The 21,032-nt window shown below is 43.9% G+C and overlaps 1 protein-coding gene and 1 pseudogene across 2 annotated transcripts in view; both read right to left on the bottom strand.

The window, feature by feature from the left end:
• Positions 1 to 14,650, bottom strand: part of LOC107159734 — a 22,570-nt pseudogene extending 7,920 nt beyond the window's left edge.
• Positions 10,638 to 21,032, bottom strand: part of LOC107159731 (zinc finger protein 519-like) — a 23,121-nt gene continuing 12,726 nt past the window's right edge. Inside the window, exons 3-5 of one of the 2 annotated variants that reach the window (XR_007342176.1) lie at positions 20,162 to 20,288; positions 12,940 to 16,674; positions 10,638 to 12,908 (exon numbers count right to left, since the gene is read on the bottom strand). Coding sequence is in view for 1 of the 2 variants with exons in the window: in XM_015506348.2 (XP_015361834.1) it covers positions 15,053 to 16,674; positions 20,162 to 20,288 (1,749 nt within the window). In the remaining variant the exon portion in view is untranslated. Of the gene's footprint in view, positions 16,675 to 20,161; positions 20,289 to 21,032 lie in introns of both variants that reach the window. The other variant, XM_015506348.2, reaches the window with a different exon arrangement.

Here is a 21,032-nt window from a genome sequence, read left to right as displayed (position 1 = left end):
AAAAAACCCAAAATTAGATTATCAAAGCTGTAACCTAATCATTGGATTAATCCACTTGAATAGCTTAACTGGGTGTTAACTCTAGACAGGCAGACTATGGCTGGAGAAAGTAGCATTGTGCCTTTGGGGTTTATATTTTGTCCCTGGTGAGTAGAACTCTCTGCTTTCTGGTTGCCATGTTCCAACCTGATTTCCTCTGCTACACTCTTCCACCACAATGTTCTGCTCACTTCACGCCCAGTGCAACGGAGTCAGCCAACCACGGCCTGAACCTCTGAATTAGTTAGCCAAAATAAACTTTTCCTCCTCTGAGTTGTTCTTGTCAGGCATTTTGGTCACAGCAATGAAAATCTGACTAAAACACCTATGTTATTTCTCAACCACTTTCCTTTTTGGATAATAGAGCTGTAGAGATCATTAGCAATAACTTTTTTAGTATACATTGAGACATAGTTTGCTCCTAAATTACCGTGGTTACTAGTTCTTACTCCCTCTTCTCAACGTGATACTTTGCTTTTGCTGATCCTGTATTGAAGCTAAGATACATCTCCAGCCCTGGGTTTGTTATAAAAACAAATAACAAATAACTAAAGGCCTTCACATATCCCCTTGTTTGGGGATCAGCACCATGAAGCAGCTCCGTGCTGTTAAGAGGCTGCTCTGGTGACACAGGACTAGGCCTGGCAATCTCCAGACCTGGGAACAAATCCCAGAGCAAGCCCAGTCCTCTGCTGAGGTTGGCCCAGCTCACCTGGGAGCCTTGCTCCTGCCCCGTGAGTGCCAGCTGGCTGTCAATGAGCAGACATGTCCGTGACGGCTCCTGGCAGCCTCACTTCAGGTAGTCCCAGCCCCTGTCCAGGCAGGAGGGGTCTGGGGAACACACTCCCATGCCCCCACCCTGAGGAACTCCCTCTGCCCTCCCAGCTTTAGTGGCAGCAGAGCCTCGTCAGGTAAGGGACGTCCCTTCTGAGTGGTCTTGAGTCTGAGTAGGGAACATGCAGGGCCAGGCCCCTCTCGTCTCAGCAATGCCTGCCCTTCTGCCCTCATGCCATCTGGGCTAAGGGGGTGCAGAACATGGCTCAAGAAGCTTGGAAGGGCTGTGGCCTGGTGCTGGGCACCGTTCCTGGCATCTGCAGCTGCCTTTGACTCACTCATTATGGCAAAGGTAAGGGGACAACAATGCCACTTGCTTCAGACAGAAAAGGTCTGAGATGGACAGCACCAGAGCTAACATTTATAGGTCCTTAGTTCAATCAGGAAAGGTAGATGGGCTGGGTGCGGTGGCACGGGCCAGCCATCCCAGTGACTCTGGAGGCTGAAGCAGAAGGATCTCAAGTTTGAGGCCAGCCTCAGAAACTTAGCAAGGCCCAAAGCAACTTAGGGAGACCCTGTCTCCAGGTCTGGGAATGTAGCTCAGTGGTTAAGCTTCGCTGGGTTCAATCCATCCCCAGGACCACACACACACACACAAAGGTAAGTAGTTTAGATGTATTATTTAATCTTACATTTCAATTCACCTGGCGTCATCTTGTTTTTGAACGAATGCATGTGAGGCCCGCGATGACAAGGATCCAGTCCCAGCTCACGGATTGCTATCCCAGGTGGGCAGGTGCAGCTTTTCCTTCAGAATGAGGGCTTCACAGTTCGGCAGCAAACAAGGATGAAGTTCAGGGAGTGGCCACTTGGGGGCAGTGGAGTCCCACAAAACAAAAAGCATCTCTCAGCACAGCCCAGCTTTGGAAGGCCCTTCAGGTCCGGTTCACCGTCTATTCTATGGATTTCCCAGGCGGCCATGGGAACTAGGCAAAAGCCTCTCTGGGACCAGGGGTTCGGTTCTGAAGTCATCTCTCTCATTCTCTGGCTATGAGATCTGAGGGAAGTGCGCACCACTCCTGCTCCCTCCATGACCTCTCCTCTCCTCTGTGAAGGGACTCAGCCAGGAGTGGGCCAGGGTCCTAAGTGGCCAAGGCTGTGACAACATCTAACTGCAGAGCCAGGGGTGGGATGATCCCAGTGAGCGAGGCTGAGGAGCAGCTCGCAGGCCAGGAGGAAAGAGTGGTGGAGATGGCTGGTAGGACCTGGACTTCGAGGGGCGCACCAGCTGGTGGCCAGCAAGGGCCTGCAGGATCTGAACCAGTCAAAGGGCCCTGGGGGGCTTTGGCCTCGCCCACGCAAAGCCACGCCCCCTGCCCGCTTTGCCCCAGCTGGTTGGGGAAATGCTGGGGATGGAATCCAGGACTCGAACAGGCTGGGCTAGTGCCCACCCCACACCTCAGCCCGGTCCTTGCCCAGTTCCTCCAGAGTCAGTTTCAAACCCAGAACCTGATTGAGGAGGCCGCAACTGCAGAAGGAGGAATCCTGACCGCGACCCCAGGGCTGAAAAACCTCCAGGGTATAGTGAACTTGGAGGACTAGGCAGAGTCTCTGGACATTCAATTACTCAAGCATTTCTTTCTCAGCATNTATATATATATATATATATATATATATATATATATATATATATATATATATATGACAGATGTTATATATTATATTCCTTTTAAAAGAAATATCCAGAAAAGACAAACTTAGAAACTAAATTAGTAATTGCCTGGGCTGGGGATAGAAATAGATATTACATGTAAAGGGGGATAAGAAATCTTATTGGAGGAAAGAAAAGTGCTTTAAAACTGATTTATTGTGATTATAGCACCACTCAGTAAAATCACTAAAAACCATTTAATTGTATACTTGAAATGAGTGAGTTTTATGAAATGTGAAATATACTTCAATAAAATTATTCTTAAAAATCAAAACTATTGATTTTATGCAATAGATAGGTTCCTAAAAGTCTGTATGTTACATTTGATGTTGTATTTAATAAGATAATGATAAAATAATAACACTATCATAATAAATTTTAGAAATTATTTTCTATCAGATAATAAAGCTGAAACTCTCCATGGCATGGACAATTGCTTGAAAAAATACAATTTCCCAAGCTGGCTTAAGAATAAATAGAAAATCTGAATGCATCAATAACCATAACAAAAACTATTTATCAAATATTAGACAGGAGGATCATGAGTTCAAAGCCAGCCTCAGCAACCACAAGGCGCTAAGCAACTCAGTGAGACCCTGTCTCTAAATGAAATACAAAATAGGGCTGGAGATATGGCTCAGTGGTTGAGTGCCCCGAGTTCAATCCCTGGTGCCCCCCCAAAAAAAAAAAAAAAATCATGCAATGTACACTTAGCCATTTTGAAGTGAACTATTTTATTTTGTGGTGTTTGGTGCACTCACCTGTGTCCAGATGTTTTTGTCACTCTGTACCAGTCAAACTATGTCCCTCCTTCCCTGAGCCACGCCAGCCAGCAGCTTGGTTCGTGTGTGGATTTACCTTGCCAAATGTTGCACACCCACAGAATCATGCAGGCACACCCTGTGTCCCTCCACCCTGAGTGTGTCCCAGGATCTTACACACTGCAGCCTGCATCCAGATTTTCTTCCTTTTTAGGGCTGAGTGTCCCATTGTACATGGGATGTAGATAATTATAATTGCTTACCAATGCTTTGAACTTCAAGCCTGACTGCTTGAAGAAACTTTCTCACAGAAAACCCCTCTGATGATGAAACCTATGTAACAAACATGCCGAGTTACTTCTGGGTCATGTCCCCCATCAAGGGATGCTGCCTCACAGGGTCCCAGCTTTCTCTCTATAAGTATTTGTTGTCTTTCTTAATGACCCATCCTCCCTCACTGATTTTCAAGGGTCAGCTGTGCAGGCTGTGGCAGCAAAATATAAGCAAATAAATAGATAAAACAAACATAAAAGGCCTGCTGCTGAAGCTCAGTGGTAGAAGGCTCGTCTGGCCTGGGTATGGCCCTGGCTGTGCCCCAGCCCCATACACAAGTATCTATCATGGGTGCAAATGCAGGTCACACATGTAAGCCACTGCCTGCCACAGCCTGTCCTACCCACTCAGAACACCCAACCTCACATAGCAGTGTTAAGTGTCTTCTGTTTCTGTGCTGGGGATGGAACCCAGAGCCTGGTGCATGCTAAGTGCACTGGACTACTGAGGGTCTCCCCAGCCCTCAAAGTGCTGAATATCTCATGCAGGGTGCTGAACCCTATCCTGAAAGCAAGCACTCCAGTGGTTGTGTGGGAACACTTTGCAAGGTCACAATCCCAGAAAACAAAAGTCAGGGACCAGCTGCCTGGTGACCTTTTTGAGAGTTTCGGGCTGTTGGGGATTAACCCAGGGGCTCTCAACACTGAGCACATGCTCTGCACACAGCCTGGGTTGAGGTCTTTCTAGGCCGGATGTTTCTGATGGTGCCCAGAAGTCACTTCCTGACTTCAACACAGTGTGCCACCTAGAGACCGAGGGCTCCAAAGAGAGCTCTCCACATCAGGACATCCTGCCTCCCACCTTTTATACTAGGGCTTGAGTACAGAGGCATTTAACCACATCCCCATCCTTAAATTTTTTTTTTTTAATTTAGAGACAGGGTCTTGCTAGGTTGCTTAGAGCCTCAGTAAGCTGCTGAGGCTGGTTTGAAGTCATGGTCTTCCTGCAGCAGCCTCCAGAGCCCCTGGGATCACAGGTGGGTGCACCACACCCAGCTCATGTAAAAACAAACAAAATAAAACAACAACAACAACAAAAAAAACCAGAAAAAGTCCTCCCTTTAGTTCACCTTTATCCCCTTGTATGTTACTCCAAACAGCAGCAGGAACCTCAGACACCCCTTCCCTCTACCTGCCACTACCCACCCGCCCTCCTCCCTCCAGCCCCTAGCAGCCACTCCCCTGCTCTGGTCTCTACAGTTCTTTGTGTTGGGAGCTCTTTCTGTCAATGACATCGGGCCCTGGCCGTCTTCCTTACTGACTTCTTTCCCTTGGCAAAATGTGTTTGCAGTTCACCCTGCAGCAGTGCTGGATGTCCTTGCCCAATAATTCTCCATTGCAAGGACCTACAGTGTCTCGTCTGCCCAGTCTTCTGCTGATGGGGACTTGACCTATGCTACTCTTTGTGGATTCCATGACTTCCAAGGACCAAAACTGGCCTCCCATTTTGGACTTCCACTTGGTCATAGTCCATTTCTGACTGTCCATCCCTAACATGGTGTGTCTCTGTGTGTGTAAGCTATAACCTCATGATGTACTTCTCAGCTCACCTTTTCCTGCATGCTGTGCTGTGAGATTCCTCTAAAATTCATGTTTTGAAATTTAATACCTTATGGTGGGATTGGAAGTGGGACCTCTGGGAAGTAGAGCAACATGAGTGGATTAGTGCCCTAATTCATTAGGAAATTAGGGAGGTGGCACAGACCCCTTCCCTGTGCCCTGTCACCCCTCTGACATGTGGGGATAGTATTCACATTCCCTGGGAGAATGTCCCTCAGAGGCAGAGAACAACCCTCAATAGATCCTGGCCGAGCCAGCACCTTGAACTTGGACGCTGCATCCTCCAGAACTGTGAGAAAAGCTATGCACTGCTGTTTTAAATTACCCAGTCTCCGGTGTTTTCTTCAAGCTGCACAAAAGAATCTAGTCAAGTCATCAGTGATGCTGGGCACAGTGAGCACATCTCTAATCCCAGCAGCTCATACAAACAAGGCAGGAAGATTCCAAGTTGAAGGGCAGCGTCAGCAACTTATCAGGACCCTAAGCAACTAAGCCAGCCCCTGTCTCAAAAAACAAAAAGAGCTGGAAATTTGGCTCAGTGGTTAAGTGCCCCTGGGTTCAAAAACAACAAAAAACAAAAAAGCAAAACAAACAAACCCCCAAAATGCCCAGCGAGAATGCCTCCCTCTTGCCACAGGTTTCCAAGTCACAACCCCTCTGTAAAGGCCACCAACCCTTCCCCTCCCCGAGCCTTGGCCAGACTCTTTCAGGTGACTTTGTGTAGCCACCTGGGCCTTCTGCCTCCTTCTGTTGGCACCTGTGAGGGCAATACGCATTTTAATTGCATATGCTTCTCCAAGTGTGATTTTGTTTTTTCACAATTTTCTTAGCATTGTACTTAATATTAAATTGTGATGAGACAGAAGTCTTGACTCTAGTGACTCCACTTTGTGAAACAGCCGTGCCAACTAGAAAGGTTACAACTGGGGTAAGTTGTTTTCCCTTTGTTGTGGAGACCCTCAGGAACATGAGGTGTCTACCTGAGCTGTTTTTGGAACTGGGCTTTTCTGATTGGCTAAGCTTCCCTTCACCTGACTGCAATCTCCTGCTTCTGTGACTTGGCTTGCTTGCATTGGCCAAACCCCCTAATGTCCCTTTTGTGGGGATTGCCACTCTGACCATCTTGCTTTTAGAGAGTAGAGTGTCAGCTGGTGGTCAGCAATGAAGGCTTAATTGGAATGGCAATGTGTGTTCTGAGAGTTATTTGAGAGTCGGTATAACATTAACATTAAGGAGCAAACTACATTTAAGGGAGAATAGCTCTGCATTTTAGGAATTATTTGAGAAGGATATGGTATGGATAAATGAAACAAGTCTCATAAGGAAGAAGCCAAGAAACCAGGGTGATCTTAAACATGTATTACTTCATATTAAATGATAACAGTGTTGTTCACATTATTCAGAAGGTTTTCCTTTTTTCCCATTTATTTATTTGGTACCAGGGATTGAACTCAGGGGCACTTGACCATTGAGCCACACCCCTAGCCCCATTTTGTATCTTACTCAGAGACAGGGTCTCACGGAGTTGCTTAGTGCCTTGCTTTTTCTTGAAGTGGCACCCCCTTCTCCACAGAAAAGTCTTAACTGGGCTTCTCCAGAAATCTTCACCATGGCTGATTTAAAGACTGTCAGCAAAAGAGTCTCTGCAAAAGAGTTCAATATAGATAATCTTTCTATTTTCGTGTTGCCCTGTTTTACTTGGCCACTGGCGGGGAAGATACCAGCACTCCAGGTGCTGGACGCCCCCTTACTAGTTTTTCATAAACATGTATCCAGTATAGTAGTTTGTAGAAATGTGCAAACAAGGCCTCTGGCCTTGAGCTGGGCTTCACAGAGATGTCTACATTTTTAAGATAAGTTACCAACTGGGCTCCATGGTAACAGATAGCAGGGGGAGGAAAGAAAGGGGAGAAGAAGCTCTCCCCTTTTCAGGTGTTGTCCTTGAAGAGTTCACTTGCCCAGAACAGTGAAAGAGAAAGCTGCTTTATGTGAACTTCTGCAGACTGTGAACTTCTGAGCCTCTCCCCTTACATGCTGGGTATAAAACTCTGAAACTACCTGAACTTGGGGTTCAGGGGATTGATTGATTACAGCAAAAGCTGTGCCCTCTGAACCAGGCTGCAGCCAAATAAAACTGTTTCCTGCTATCTTTGGTGCCTTGCCTCATCTGTCCCTACAACAATCTGAGGCTGGCTTTGTACTCAAAATCCTCCTGCCTCAGCCTCCCCAAACCGCTGGGATTACAGGCATGCACCACCATGCCCAGTTTTTTTGTTTGTTCTTAATCAAAGTAACATATGCATATAATTTTTAAACTCTGAGGATGGCTAAAAGTGCATAATACAATCACTGATCTGCTTCTTTTCTTTCCTGTTTCCTCCCCTCCTCTACTCCCCAGAGGCAGTCACAAGAGTCATTTTATCTTAATTTACCTGCATCTCTGTGTTCTCAAATGCCCACATTCTGCCCCCTCCTCACAGCAGGTCTTATTGCTGTTCATTCATTAGTCACTGGCGCCCCATGGCAGGAGAGGGTCTGGCAATCTTCCTGCTGCCCCCTCCAGCGCAGTGACCCCGGGGCCTCATCTCTGAGGTGCTCCCCAGCCCTGTTTGGCTCCGAGAGCACCAGCTGGGTTGCAGGGCTGGCCTGACCCAGCTGCCCATGCCCGGGCCTCGGTGGAACCTCTTGAACCCACTGTCTCGCCCACGCCCACCCCTGCAGCGGGCCACCTTCTTGGTGAAATTCCCCCTCCGTCTCCGTGACCGTGCAGGGACACTGCTAGCCTGGGGCAGGTGGGCGTCTGGAAGGACACTTGCCCTGCTTCCCTGCTCTCCTGTCTTCCTTGGGGTCTCTGCCACGACACCCCGGGTCCAGAGCCGCACCAGAGCCCCTCCAGCTTTTCTGCAGCAGGAAGCCTCCTGCCCTGGCTCCCCATGACGTCACCGGCAGCTCCTGGGCCTGCCTTCCCAGTGGCTGATCTCTGGCGGTAGCCCCGGTAGCTGGGAAAGGACAAGAACTCTTGTTTGCTGATTTCTTAGTCTTACTGTTCAAGTCCAAGTCCATATCCTGTTCCCTGTGGCTTCATGATGGCCCTGAGAGGTGAGGGACAAGCTCCTGATTGAACAGCAGGGTCCCTGGCTAGTGCAGCTCGCTGTGGGCGCCTGCCAAGCATAGCTGGGCAGGTCAGGCCCCCAGTGCATGGGCGGGGTCCTCACTCAGAAGTCGGCCAGCCATCTCCATTGCCCCCGCCCTTTCCCATTGCTGTCACTTTTCATTATTAAATATCACCCTAATCCAGCCTGGTAAGCACAGCACCTCATCTCTCTGCTCATATAAATTACAACTTCCCCGAGGATTTCTTCTGCTCCGCCACCCGGAATTTGGCCATCCCCTCTCCTGATTAAAATTACTGTTAAAGTGGTCTATGCTGCGGCTCTGCGGCCTCAGGGCACACAGTGGAGCCACTTGATGATCCTCAAATGAGCTGATGTGCAGGCCATGGAGGATATTTTCAGCAGCCGAGCGGCTACTTCCACTGAGACCCACCTCTGGGCCTCCCAGGAATTAATCAGGATGGTCTTCCTTTATTCAGACTCCAAGTCACCTCACCCTTATGGGCTGCAGTTGTCTGCTCTGCACAGCAGAGATAAAACCTACTCACCTTCCCAGTCCCATACTGTGCTTGCTAGTTCCTGGGGAGTCCTGCCACCCTCCCACAGAGGGATTACAGGTGACAGTGCCATGTCACAGACTTCCCCATGCAGAGAGGGTTAAGTTTGCTAATGGCCTCACTAAGTTGCTGAGGTTGGCTTTGAACCCATGACCCTCCCCTCTGCATGGGGAGGTCTGTGACATGGCACTGTCACCTGTAATCCCTCTGTGGGAGGCCTGGGAGGCTGGCATACACATGTGACTCTCTAACTAAAAACTTTTCAAAAAGTGATTTGCCTGCAGTCTTGCCCAGTTTAAGTAAGACACATCACGTTCCTCAGCTGCAACATGTTATCTCTGGAAGAAACGCAGGACCACAAGGCTCCTATCTGCCATAAGAACACAAGTGACCTGGGGATGGGAGTGACACTTTCACAGACCAGATTCCAGAACCTGAGGAGACAGGTTAATTCCCCCTAACTATAAGATCTATAAGAACAAGTTCCAGTTAGAACCAATCAGTGTGGGCCAAAATGACCTGGGATCACTTTGGGTCTTTAGTGCAACTATAAGAAAAAAAAAAAAAATTCCATTGGAACTTGAAAGTGTGATGCAATCCCGATGTCAGTCAGAAATCAAGAGGTGGAGCTGGGTTGGACTCTATCACCTGAGTGCGAGGTAGATGAACTTGAAGAGATAAGTCTATGAAGTAGACATACTATGCTGTGTCCCCCCAAACATGCTTCCTTTAGAGATACCCAAGACACTCTGACACTGCTGTCTAAACTCATTAGGATGCTACATTCCTGCACAGTGGGCCTGTTATGTTATAGCAAGTCTCTCATGGCCAAGGAATGCACCTCCACAGACTTCTTACCATCAATAAGAACACTTTACCTTGAAAGGGGACTTTGCCACCTAGGTAATGACCAAAGAGTTGAAGATAAGTTAACAAGATAATTAAAAGAAAAGCCCACTGACCACAAAATCTGTCAAAACAATTAGTTGTAATTAGAACTGGTCTGCTCGGGCCAACATGACCAAGCATTGCATCAGATCTTTAGCAGATCATTTTAATTTTTTCATAAGTTTTTGTTACAGTAAAATCTGACTCCCCAGATGGATTTTGCCCGAGTACCTCTGGACAAGACCATGTGCAGGAGGAACTTGCAACCCTCATGTAATCCTACTGTAAGCTAAGACTTAGGCGGGACTGTGGGAATCCCCATGAGAACTCAGGAAGCCTGGGGGGCCAAGGCGGGTGAGAGTGATGTCTCCCTTCCCCTCCCCCCCTCCTGATACTGACTGGCTTTCTAATGAATTTTGCCACACTTCACCTACATTTTACAACTCATCTGAAATACTCTTCTTCAAGATTACAACAGCCTGCCACAACACAGCCCCAAACCCCAGGACCACAACCAGCAACAATGCCAGCCCTGTTTTTAAATTTTGAGGTAGTGTCTTGCTAAGATGTTGAGACTGGCCTCAAGGGTTTCTTCTTAGTCAGCCTCCCACATACTTGGGCTTAGAGGCATGTGCCACCAAACCTGGTCCCTTGTCTTTTTTAAAATTTAATCCAAGTTGCTGGTTATCGACCCCCAGAATATAAAAAACACATAATTCCAGTGTAAAACATGAATCTTGCTAAATGAGGTAACATAATGGGATACTTGAGAAAGGGAGGGACGAAGAAAGACAGACTCTTGAGACCACTTCCTGGGACCCACATGTAGCACAGAGAAAGAAGCATCAATTCAGAAGACATGGGGACCTGGTATGCAAGGCAGAACAGAATTTGAGCACTTATCAATCAGAGACATAGGCAGATTTATTTAGGAATGTAGATACATAGTCACAGAATGCAGGACACCTCCAAGGGAGATACAGCAAACCACTGGGTAGTGTTATTTATAGAGGGACATTAGGTGAGGGCTGGACTAGAGGTGGAATCAGAATTGTGATTTCACACATTTTTCTAGGCTTGCTCATTGTCCAGGTATCATGTTAGTATTTTGGGAGCACAGATAGTGGCATCAAAAGAATCCTGGTTTTCTTAGAAGTTGCTTGTTTTTAATGTCAAAACTTCATGGACATTTCCTGTATTCTAGTGGTTTATGGACCTTGTACTTTTGAGACTTAGTTAATCTTCTTTGTGTCCCAAATTCCTATCTCAGCCAGACACAGCACACAGTTTCTCATGGGCCCCAAGAGTTGCTAGAATAATCATCAAATTATCACTTGGTTAGTAAAGCAGGCCAGGTGAGAACTAGGCTTCCATTTCCCATGGGTTTCCTGTGGACCGCAACTGCCAGCTGTCCCCGAGCTGATCACTGGCAGGCACTTGCAAACTTACCTTCCTATATCCTCCCTTGAGACCACTTCCTACAATACTCACCCAGCAGCCACCCCAGGCACATGGACTCTGAGGTCGGGTCCTACAGCCCCTGTGCCCACTTGAGTAAATGGATGCTCCCCCTCCCTAGCATAGGGGCAGACTCCAGGATTCAGGCCCTTCTGTGAGAGGTAGGTGGCGCTGCTGTTGGACTAGACCAGCCTCTGCTGCCCGTATGGGCATTAACCATACACACCCTGGGTTGCTCCCTTTGCTGCAGCCCAGCAGGGGCACAGGGATTGAAGTGATTCAGTGTCACCCAGAGTGGTGGCAGAGGTGAAGGGGGTCCTTTATATTTTCATTTTTTTCCTACATGCAAAGGCTGTTTCAAGCCATTTGTAGAAGCAGCTGCCCCAACCTTAGCACCTTCTTTCTGGCCTGTCCCCAGGGGTTATTAATCCCCCTGTTTCCACCTTCACTGAGACAAAACATGGCTTTCAGAATGTGACTTCTTTATGGGGGCATAATTGCCTACTCCTCTGGCCCTAGATGTCCCATTGGATGGATAGCTGATAAGAACTCAGCCAAGGGGAAGGGGTGATGTTAGCATTGGTTAAATGGGCATCTGCAGACAGAAGTTATGTATGCTGAAGGGATTTTTGCAGCTGAGAAAATAGCAGTGGTTTTTACTTTTGCAATGTTGGCAGATGGGAGTGGCTGTCCCTGCAAACATTTGGCATGTGACCACCCTCGGCTGGCTTCCTACTTACTCAGGTGGAAGGCAAGCATCAGGGGTGGCTGTGCTGTAAGAAGAATACTTATGGCAACAGAGGGAGGCATTTTTGGAGGTTCCCTTCCATGACCCTAGTATGTTCTCCCTTGAGAGACCTCCAGGCAAGACGTGGCACTTACTAAAACAATAGCAAAGTTTATGAAAAGGGATAGAAAAGCCAGGACCAGTGGTACACATTTTGATCCCAGTCGCTTGGGAGGATGAGGCAGAGGGATCACAAGTTCAAAGTGAGCCTCAGCAACACAGGAAGGCCTGAAGCAACTCAGCAAGACTTTGTCCCAAAACACAATATAAAATAGGGTGGGCCTGTAGCTCAGTGGGGAAGCACCATAGGGATCAATACCTAGAACCAAAATGAATAAATAAAGATATGAAAAAGGGCAAAGAGGACACTCTCAAGCAAGGTAGTAGGTCCTCTCAGGATCGTGCACCACACTGCCTTGTAGTTTAATTGTGAGTCCCAGTGAAATCTACGAAAAGTCCTATTTTTAACTGCTCATTTGGGGTTACTCATGAAAATCAACCTATCTAGAAAACCTAGTTACCATTTTAAGTCATCTTTTTCCTACCAAAGAAAAACTTTAAAAGTGATGGACACTGCTTTTAAAAACATCTGTGCATGGAAGTAAAATTCTTGCCTTCGTGTCAGGACCCCCACTATTTCCAGCACTTATGGCAGGGACCAGCCAATTGGGGGCTTTGCCCCAGCCCAGCACCACACCATAAGGTGTCCGTAGAGCAATGGCAGTGCAATGGTCTATGGGACTCAGCTGGACTGGTCAGTGAACCAAGCACTGGTGCCCAACAGGGCTTTTCCTTCCTTGAAGGACGATGGCTGTCCGCTCACATGTATCAGCAGGGTGTGCTGTTTGCTCAGGTGCACACTGCATCTGCCCTAGGATCTTTTGGTGCACACTGCACCTGCTCTAGGATCTTTTGGAGCACACTGCACCTGCCCTAGGATCTTTTGGTGCACACTGCACCTGCCCTAGGATCTTTTGGAGCTCATGGGATAAGGGACCAGTGCACAAAGCACTCCTTTGTCCCAAATATGCCCCCACTTTGGTGGGGTGGTGTCTGAGTTACTTTCATCCAATTCATGCACCATGGGAACTGCTGCATGCAAAGAAGGCACCACTGCATTCACCCTACAGAGCAGTTATTTTCCAAGTGCCATCAGGCTTCTTTACCACCTGGGACTGTTATGCTACCAATCACTGTCTCAGGGAGGGACGGGAGTGATAAAGGATATATACTCCTTCTCCCCTGGACTACAAACTGTTAGCATCACTGCAGCCATCTTCCTTTTCCCCACCGCCACTTTATGAGCACTGTTCTTATTCCCAAGAAATAGAAAGTAGCCTGAGATAAAACCTACCAGCTTGGAGACATGCTGGTCTCTCCCTGAGGGATAGGAGACAACTTACCTGCCCCTCAGATAGGGACGTACCGGTTTCCCTGTTCTCTCCTTGAGAAGATAAAGGGACGTACCAGTTTCCCTGTTCCCGTTTTGCTATGTCAGTCAAGACTAAACTTGCCCCTAGCACATGGCCACGATTCTAGCCTATAAAAAGGTAGCATCCAAGGGGGAGTTGTGGCTGCTGTCCCTCTCTGTGGGACTTCTTATCTCATGTGTGTGTGTGATTGGTCCTGCACCACTTTTCTTTCTCAAACAACGAGGTGCACCCCAGGTTGCCATGGACTTAAAGCTCATGTTCCCAGGGAGTGATTTCTCTTTCCTCTTGAGTTCCTTCTGGGATCTGCTAAAGACCACATCTGCAAATCAGTGGGGACAGAAAGCTCCTCGGAGCCCTTTGCAGAAGGCTAAGGCTAAGAGTTGGGCCTGGTGGGGAATGTTTTAGTTCTACAGGTGAACCAAGAAAACACAGCCCTCTGTGTTCAGTTTTCATGTGTTTAGTTCAGTGCCAGCTTAGGTCTGACACTATGCCAAGTATTTTCTAGTCTCCTCCTCCTCCTCCTTTTTGTCCTTTGAGGCTAGAGAAAGGTGTTTAAATTTTTTGTTTTCTAATGCCAGACTTTAGAACCTGAGCTGCAGCCCAGCCCTCCTCATGTTTTTTTTTTCCCCTCCTGGCCTTGGAACTCACAATCCTCCTTACCTACAGCCTTCCAAGTTGCTGGGATTACAGGCATGTGCCACCATGTCTGGCTTGTCATGTGCTTTTATTGGCTCAGAGAGAACCACTATCCACATTTCAATTATCCAGCTTCAATATTAGGCTTGGGAAGGTTCTATACCTACTGGAAATCTGACAGAGAATGGTAGTATTTTGTCCTAAAGGAAATTATTCTGCAGGGTTTAAGGCCAAAAGAATTCTTTTCTTTGGCAAATAACCAGCATCAGTAGTAGAAGTAAAAACTGTGAATGTAAGCTAAAACTGTTCTCTTCTTGGTGACTGTAGTGTCGTGTTCTTTTTTTCCTGTGTTGATGAAGATTTCCAAGTCTCAGCTGGGGTTGCATCGGGTCCCACAGTTCACAAGTTTTCCTGAACACAAGGAAGGCATAGCTGCAGAAAGTTCCTCAGGTAGAAAAGAAACTGCATAAAAATAAGAGTTTCCTTGTACTGTGGACAATTCCAGCTCTTGTTCTGTTTAATCCAGAGATGGTGAGACTGGGTCTGGCCACAAAAAAAAGTATAAACAGGAAATACTTACCAGACTCTTGAAGCCCGCCATTTTTCCTACTTCATTAGGGAAGCAGTAGATATAGGTGAACTCTCAACCTGGCGTATCAACTTGTTGTGGACGATAAATGAGCAGGGAGGTGACAGGAACACACTCTTCAAGGGCACACAGAATCATGCAGGATGGCTAGGGAGATGCATAATTTTCTGCCTTCATCAAAAGGACATAAATTTCCAAAGAAGAAAAATATACAGACACTGGAAAAGGGAAAGAGATGGAAAGGAGTTAAAAAGGTAAAAAAAGAGACTAAGAAAACCTGACAAAAAGAAAGTTAGATGGACAGGAAGAAAGAAAGTTAAAAAAAGACAAAAAAAAAAAAAATCTCTCCTCAGTTCCAGTCAGTATTCCTACAAAGCTGCACAACATTGGAAGGTGGTCGAGTGGGGTTAGCTGCTATGGAAGCGTATTGCAATCCAGTTCTCTAGGTCCTCGTAGCATGTTCAGGAAAGACAGCAGGTGTTCTGGGATGCTATCACTGGGACTTTCTTTCTCTCCAGAGTGAATTCTCTTGTGTCGAGTAAGGTGTGCCTTTCGAGTAAAACCTTTGCTACATTCTTCACATTTGTAGGGCTTCTCTCCTGTATGAATTCTCTGGTGTTCAGTAAGGTACCCTCTTTGGGTAAAATGTTTGCCACATTCGTGACATTTATACGGTTTCTCTCCAGTATGAAGCCTCAGGTGCTGAGTAAGGTGTGATCTTCGATTAAACCCTTTGCCACACTCTTCACATTTGTAGGGCTTTTCTCCAGTATGAATTCTCTGGTGTTTATTAAGATTTGAGCTTTGATTAAAATCTTTTCCACATTCTTCACATTTATAGGGCTTCTCTCCAGTATGAATTCTCTGATGTTGAGTAAGGTATGCTTTTCGATTTAGACTTTTGCCACATTCTTCACATTTGTGGGACTTCTCTCCTGTATGAATTCTTTTGTGTTGTGTAAGGGTTGAAAAATTCTTAAAAACTTTGTCACATTCTTTACATTTGTAGGTTTCCTTACTGCTATGCAATCTCAGGTGTTTAGAAAAGTTTGAGCATTTTTTAAAGGATTTGCCACATTCTTCACATTTGTAGGGTTTCTCTCCACTATGAGTTCTATGGTGCTTAACAGGGGGAGGTCCTCGATTAAAAGTTTTGCCACATTCTTTGAATTTGTAATGTTGATCACTGCTATGGTACCTATGGTGTTTAGAAAGGGGTGAGCAACTCCATGCTTGGACACATTCCTTAAATTTAGGGGGCTCCCTTCCAGGATGAGCTCCACTGTATTGAGGAAGGCTAGCAGCTGGGTTAGAAGCTCTCTCACATTCCTCACATTTGCAAGGCGCCTCTTGGCCCTGAGTACTTGAATGGGTCATCAGCTTTGAGCACTGAGGAAAGACGTTCCCACATTCGTCATCTCTGTAAAGGTTCTGTGCACAATGAGCACACTGATGTTCTCTTATATTGCAACCAGAGCTAGAGTTCTCCTGTGTTTTGCTACATTCGTAATTGTTTTCTCCAACATAAGTATGCTGGTTGCTTAGGGTAGAGACCTGGCTGAAGGTGTTGCTTGTTTCATTACATGTGTTACACACTTTCCAGTAATCTATATTTGAATTTTCATTAAGCAGTATGGAGTACATAGGGGCCTTCCCACAATCATTAAAAGTGTATGTTTGGGAACAAGAAAGAATTCTTTGTTCATCACAGAATAATGGATAATTTGTAAAGAAACTTTCAAAATGATCACTTTTAGAAACTTGTCCTTCAGTTATGCATTGAATACTTTTCTGAGGCACTAAATGTTCTTCAGGTGTGTTGACAGTAAAATTTTCATTAGGTGCAGTCACTACAAATTGGTCTTGTCCATCATAATATGATTTCTGACCTTCACTCTCAACTGCAATGTCCTGTACTTTCTTTTGTTGTAAAAAGCCAAGGTCACAATTTCCATATATTCTGTTTATCACTTTTATAAATAAATGTTCTATGCCAGGCTCTGGTGAAATTTCCTGGGTATGATGAGAAGTCATGGCTGAAATAAATAAAATTTTTACATATTAGACTGAAAATATACTTTGCAAATATAACATAAAATTATTGCAGTCAGAATATCAGCAGGGTGGCAGAATAGTACATCAAAGACCATCAATACTCCATAAATATATGAGCTAAATAACAATGGACAGACGAAATTACTTTCTGAGAATTAGCCAAACCATCTGAGAGTTCACAATATTCAAGATGAGTACATCATTAGGAGAGTAATATACTCTACAAGTCATCCTCCTTGAGAATACACAGTTGTACAATTAGGAAAATCCACCCACTTAAACTATCTTCTATGTACCATGACAGAGACCTGGATGTAACAGATTTTGCATGAGAATAACACAGATATTCAACATGCAGATTTAATATCCTCTGGATAACCATTTAAAGCTTGCATTTCTGGATCATGCATTGTATTTTTAATTTTTTTGTGTAATGCTTAAGATCAAACCCAAGGGTGTTGTACCACTGAGTTAAACACAAGCCACTTCAAAATTAAACTGTTTGAGATATCATGGGACATGCCTCAAACATAAAATCCTCTTGCACATCCTTCCTATTACCTGGGTTAAAAGTATGTAGCACTGTGCTTCCCTATTCTTCCAATTCTTTACTAACTTCTATATTGTTTTCTAAAATTACTACTATTGGCTGGTTTTTAAATGGGTGAATAAAAAGTAATACAGTACAAAAAGAAAAACGGACACTTGGTTTAATAAAAGGAACAAAACACTAGAAATTCACAATTAGGAAAATAAGAGTTACAAATTACCCAAAGAACCTAAAAAAACATTTGAAATAAGTTAACTAATCCAGAACACAGAAAATTGAATAAAATTCAGACAAAATCATTAGTTGAAACATACAAAAGTTGTGTAATTGAAGAATTTCTTCAAAAATACTGTCTGAGAGAGTCAGGGATGTTTGTGCACAGCTATAATCTTAGTAATGTGGGAGGCTGAGTAAGGAGGATCACAGTTTGAAGCCATGCAGCAATTTAGTAAGATACCATTAAAAATAAATAAATAAATAAAATAAAAGGCCTGAAGAAAAGGGCAGTGGAAAAGCAACTGAGTTTAATCTCTAGTATCAATAAAAATAATCTGATAATAGTATAAATAGGAGCAAAAACCCATATCTAAACAAGATCAAGAAGCTCAATTACCTTCCAAGTAGGAAAAACACTAAAGACTCGAAGCACATTTTACTCAATTTTTCAATATTCACAAAGAATCTTGACAGCATCAAGAGTAAAAGATGTGCCAATGAGAAAGGTACTTGAGTGTGATAATTAGTCAATTTCTTAGTAGAAGGCTGAAATTCAGAAAGGAGCTAGGGAACACTGTGAAAGGGGTGAATGGACAGAATGATGGAAATAACTGTGCCATCAATAACCATTTTCAAAGGATACATAAATATGCTGAATTTTATTATGAAACTCAAGTTAATTTGTTGCCAGATTAAAATGTAGTGTAAGCTTAAAATGATTCTTATAAAAATCCCAAAGTAAATGACAAAACAAATACACACAAAATAAAGGAAAGTGAAAGAGGAATCAAAGAATGTTACTATAGCAGTTAATGAATCACAAGTTAAAGCAATAGGAAAGAAAAAGAATAACAAGAAGCAAAGGAAACATAAAAAAATAGTTTCATGTAGTCTACTGGAGACTCTAAATCTAAGGACGTAATGTGGAGGCAAAAGTATATAAGAATAGTACACACAAAACTGACTGGAACTGGTGTGGCAATAACCATCACATGGAAAACATACTTTAAGACAAAAACTTACGAGATATATTTTATATCAAATGTAATTTTATTGGCAATAGAAACAAAGCCAAAAAATAAAATTGAGCCTGGGGTTGTAGCTCAGTGAACGCTTGAGAATGCTTAGAGCGCTTGCCTATAATGCGAGAGCACTTGCCTAGAACGCGAGGCCCTGGGTTCAATCCTTAGCACCACTAAAGATAAATAAATGAAATAAAGGTATTGCATCCATCTATAAGTTCAAAAAAAGTATTAAAAAATATAATTAAAGAAATATCAAATATAATTTTATTGGCAGTGGAAAAAAGGGTCAGGAGTGTCTTAATTTCATTTTACATTGTGCTAATTGTGAAATATTAGAAATTGCAATTGAATCATAAAATGTAGGAAAAAATAAAAACACCATTAACTCATGTGAGGAAATCTACACTATAACATTAAATCTACCCTATAAAATGAAACAGAAAAAGGCAAATGAAAATGGAAATTTAAACAACAAAATTCTGAATAACCATGGATGTACTATTTTACAAATCCTTTTATATAACTGTAATTTTCACCTATGACCATATATACCCAAAATGAGCATTCACTGTGAATCACTGACATTCATATGATAGAAAAATTCCACAGAAAATCCAGTATTTTCTTCCTTCCTTCCCTCCTGCCCTCTCTTTGAACTTGGGGGCACTTTACCACTGAGCCACATCCCCAGTCCTATTATGTATTTTAATTAGAGTCAGAGTCTCACTGAGTTGCTTAGTTCCTCACCATGGCTGAGGCTGGCTTTGAACTCGCGATACACCTATCTCAGCCTCCTGAGTGTGTGCCACTGTACCCAGCAGAGAATTTCAATGAATAAACATATAAGTGACATTAGAGAAACTTCTTTATGATACTACAAAGACTTCACCCAGAGCTTTCCAGAAATGTGCATAGGTTTCCAAGAAATGCCCCAAATAATGGAAATGCTGTCAGATCACGATGACCCTCACAAGCAAAGGGGAGTGTTTGAGCTGTTAATCTTAAAACATTGTGACATCAGTACAGTAGAAGCAGGAGACTGAAGAGGTTGAAAGCATGCTAAACACAGGGCAGTACCTGTCCTTGTAGGATAGAAAGAGAACAAATCTAAGCTCCTGGAAAACCATTTCTGTGGCATGATAACCTCTCCATCAACATTTGGAAGTTTGGATTCCTCCTTGAGCTTTGGACCTCTCAACTGTGTCCTCTGCTTCATGAATTTCTACTTACCTGGGTACATGGCTCAGGACTCTTTCCTTTGCTTCAGAGGAAGGTGCCCAAACACAGCTTAGAGACCATGTGCTTATTGGAAAATGAAATGACTATTTCTTGAGGTTATCACTGTGACCACTGATACTTTTATTCTGGTACTATAAAGGAAAGAAATTGAACTTTGATGTGTAGGTCCTGTCATTCTGTATCACTGAATTACAGCACCACTAATCTAAAGTGAAGGGCATATATCACTTCAAGAAAGGGAAAGATTAAGAACTAAAAAAATGACAGTAACATTTTCTTCTCTTTAACAAAAACTGCCCATGACATTTTCTTGAAAGCAAAACATCTGAAACTCATTCATGCAGTGTAGAAATTCCCAAAAGATATTCTGCACAGGAAGAAAATTATACTATTAGGAATTCTGATTAATTAGGAACTCTGAAGGGAAGCTCTGCTCACCCAAGAAAACCAGGTTTTTGTAGGTCTCTAGCATCACATCTCTGTATAAATTCCGCTGAGCAGGCTCCAGGCATTCCCATTCCTCTTCAGAGAAATCAATGGCCACGTCCCTGAATGTCAACAGTTCCTGAAACAAGAATAGGTAAATTAATAGCACATAGACCATTTGATCATCTACAGAGTGTTTCAGTTGACTGAAGTTGAAATGAGAGTTAGCAGACCTGGCTGTCAAATAGGGGACTGACTTTAATTATTTAGGAAAATACTTTTTAACATAGTGATGTTTTCTATTATCTGACTCTGAGGAAAGTATCATGTCCAAAAAAAAGTATATAAACTCCACTTTTATGAAATGTGAAATTAAGGCATTAACACAAGAATATACATTTTAATCGCAATTTTATATTTTATAAGATAAATTGTCTACTTCTCAGATGAGGTATTTCTTATGGTAAGAAGGGTGATTCTTAAATTTTAAATGCAAAGCCATGAATTACAGATTTACTAAAATGCAGACTCTGATCCACTAGTTCTGAGATGGGTCCTGGTTTCTTCAATATGCAGGAGTGATTCCAATCTAGTAGTGCCAGGGCTCTAAGAGAAACTTCTGAAGAGCAATGAGGTAGACCACTGTAGGAAAAATCATTGCTACATCTGAGTTCAAATATTTTAATGAATTTATGTACTTTTATTAAAATAGCAACTATCAACAACAATCCTTTTCAACCACTTCAAATATATACTTTTCACTATGTAAGAGTTTTTCATGTCTTAATGCATAAAACTAAAAGAATGTGATAGCAATAACAGTGTTCATCTTTTAAGACATTTGGTGAAACAACTAGTAAATGTTAGAGCCTTATTTTCACCC

The sequence above is a fragment of the Marmota marmota genome, unplaced genomic scaffold, assembly GCF_001458135.2.
Source record: "Marmota marmota marmota unplaced genomic scaffold, marMar, whole genome shotgun sequence".
In the NCBI taxonomy this organism is placed as follows: Eukaryota; Metazoa; Chordata; class Mammalia; order Rodentia; family Sciuridae; genus Marmota; species Marmota marmota.
The sequence above is the reverse complement of the archived record's forward strand: the minus strand, read 5'-3'. Positions and strand labels throughout refer to the sequence as shown.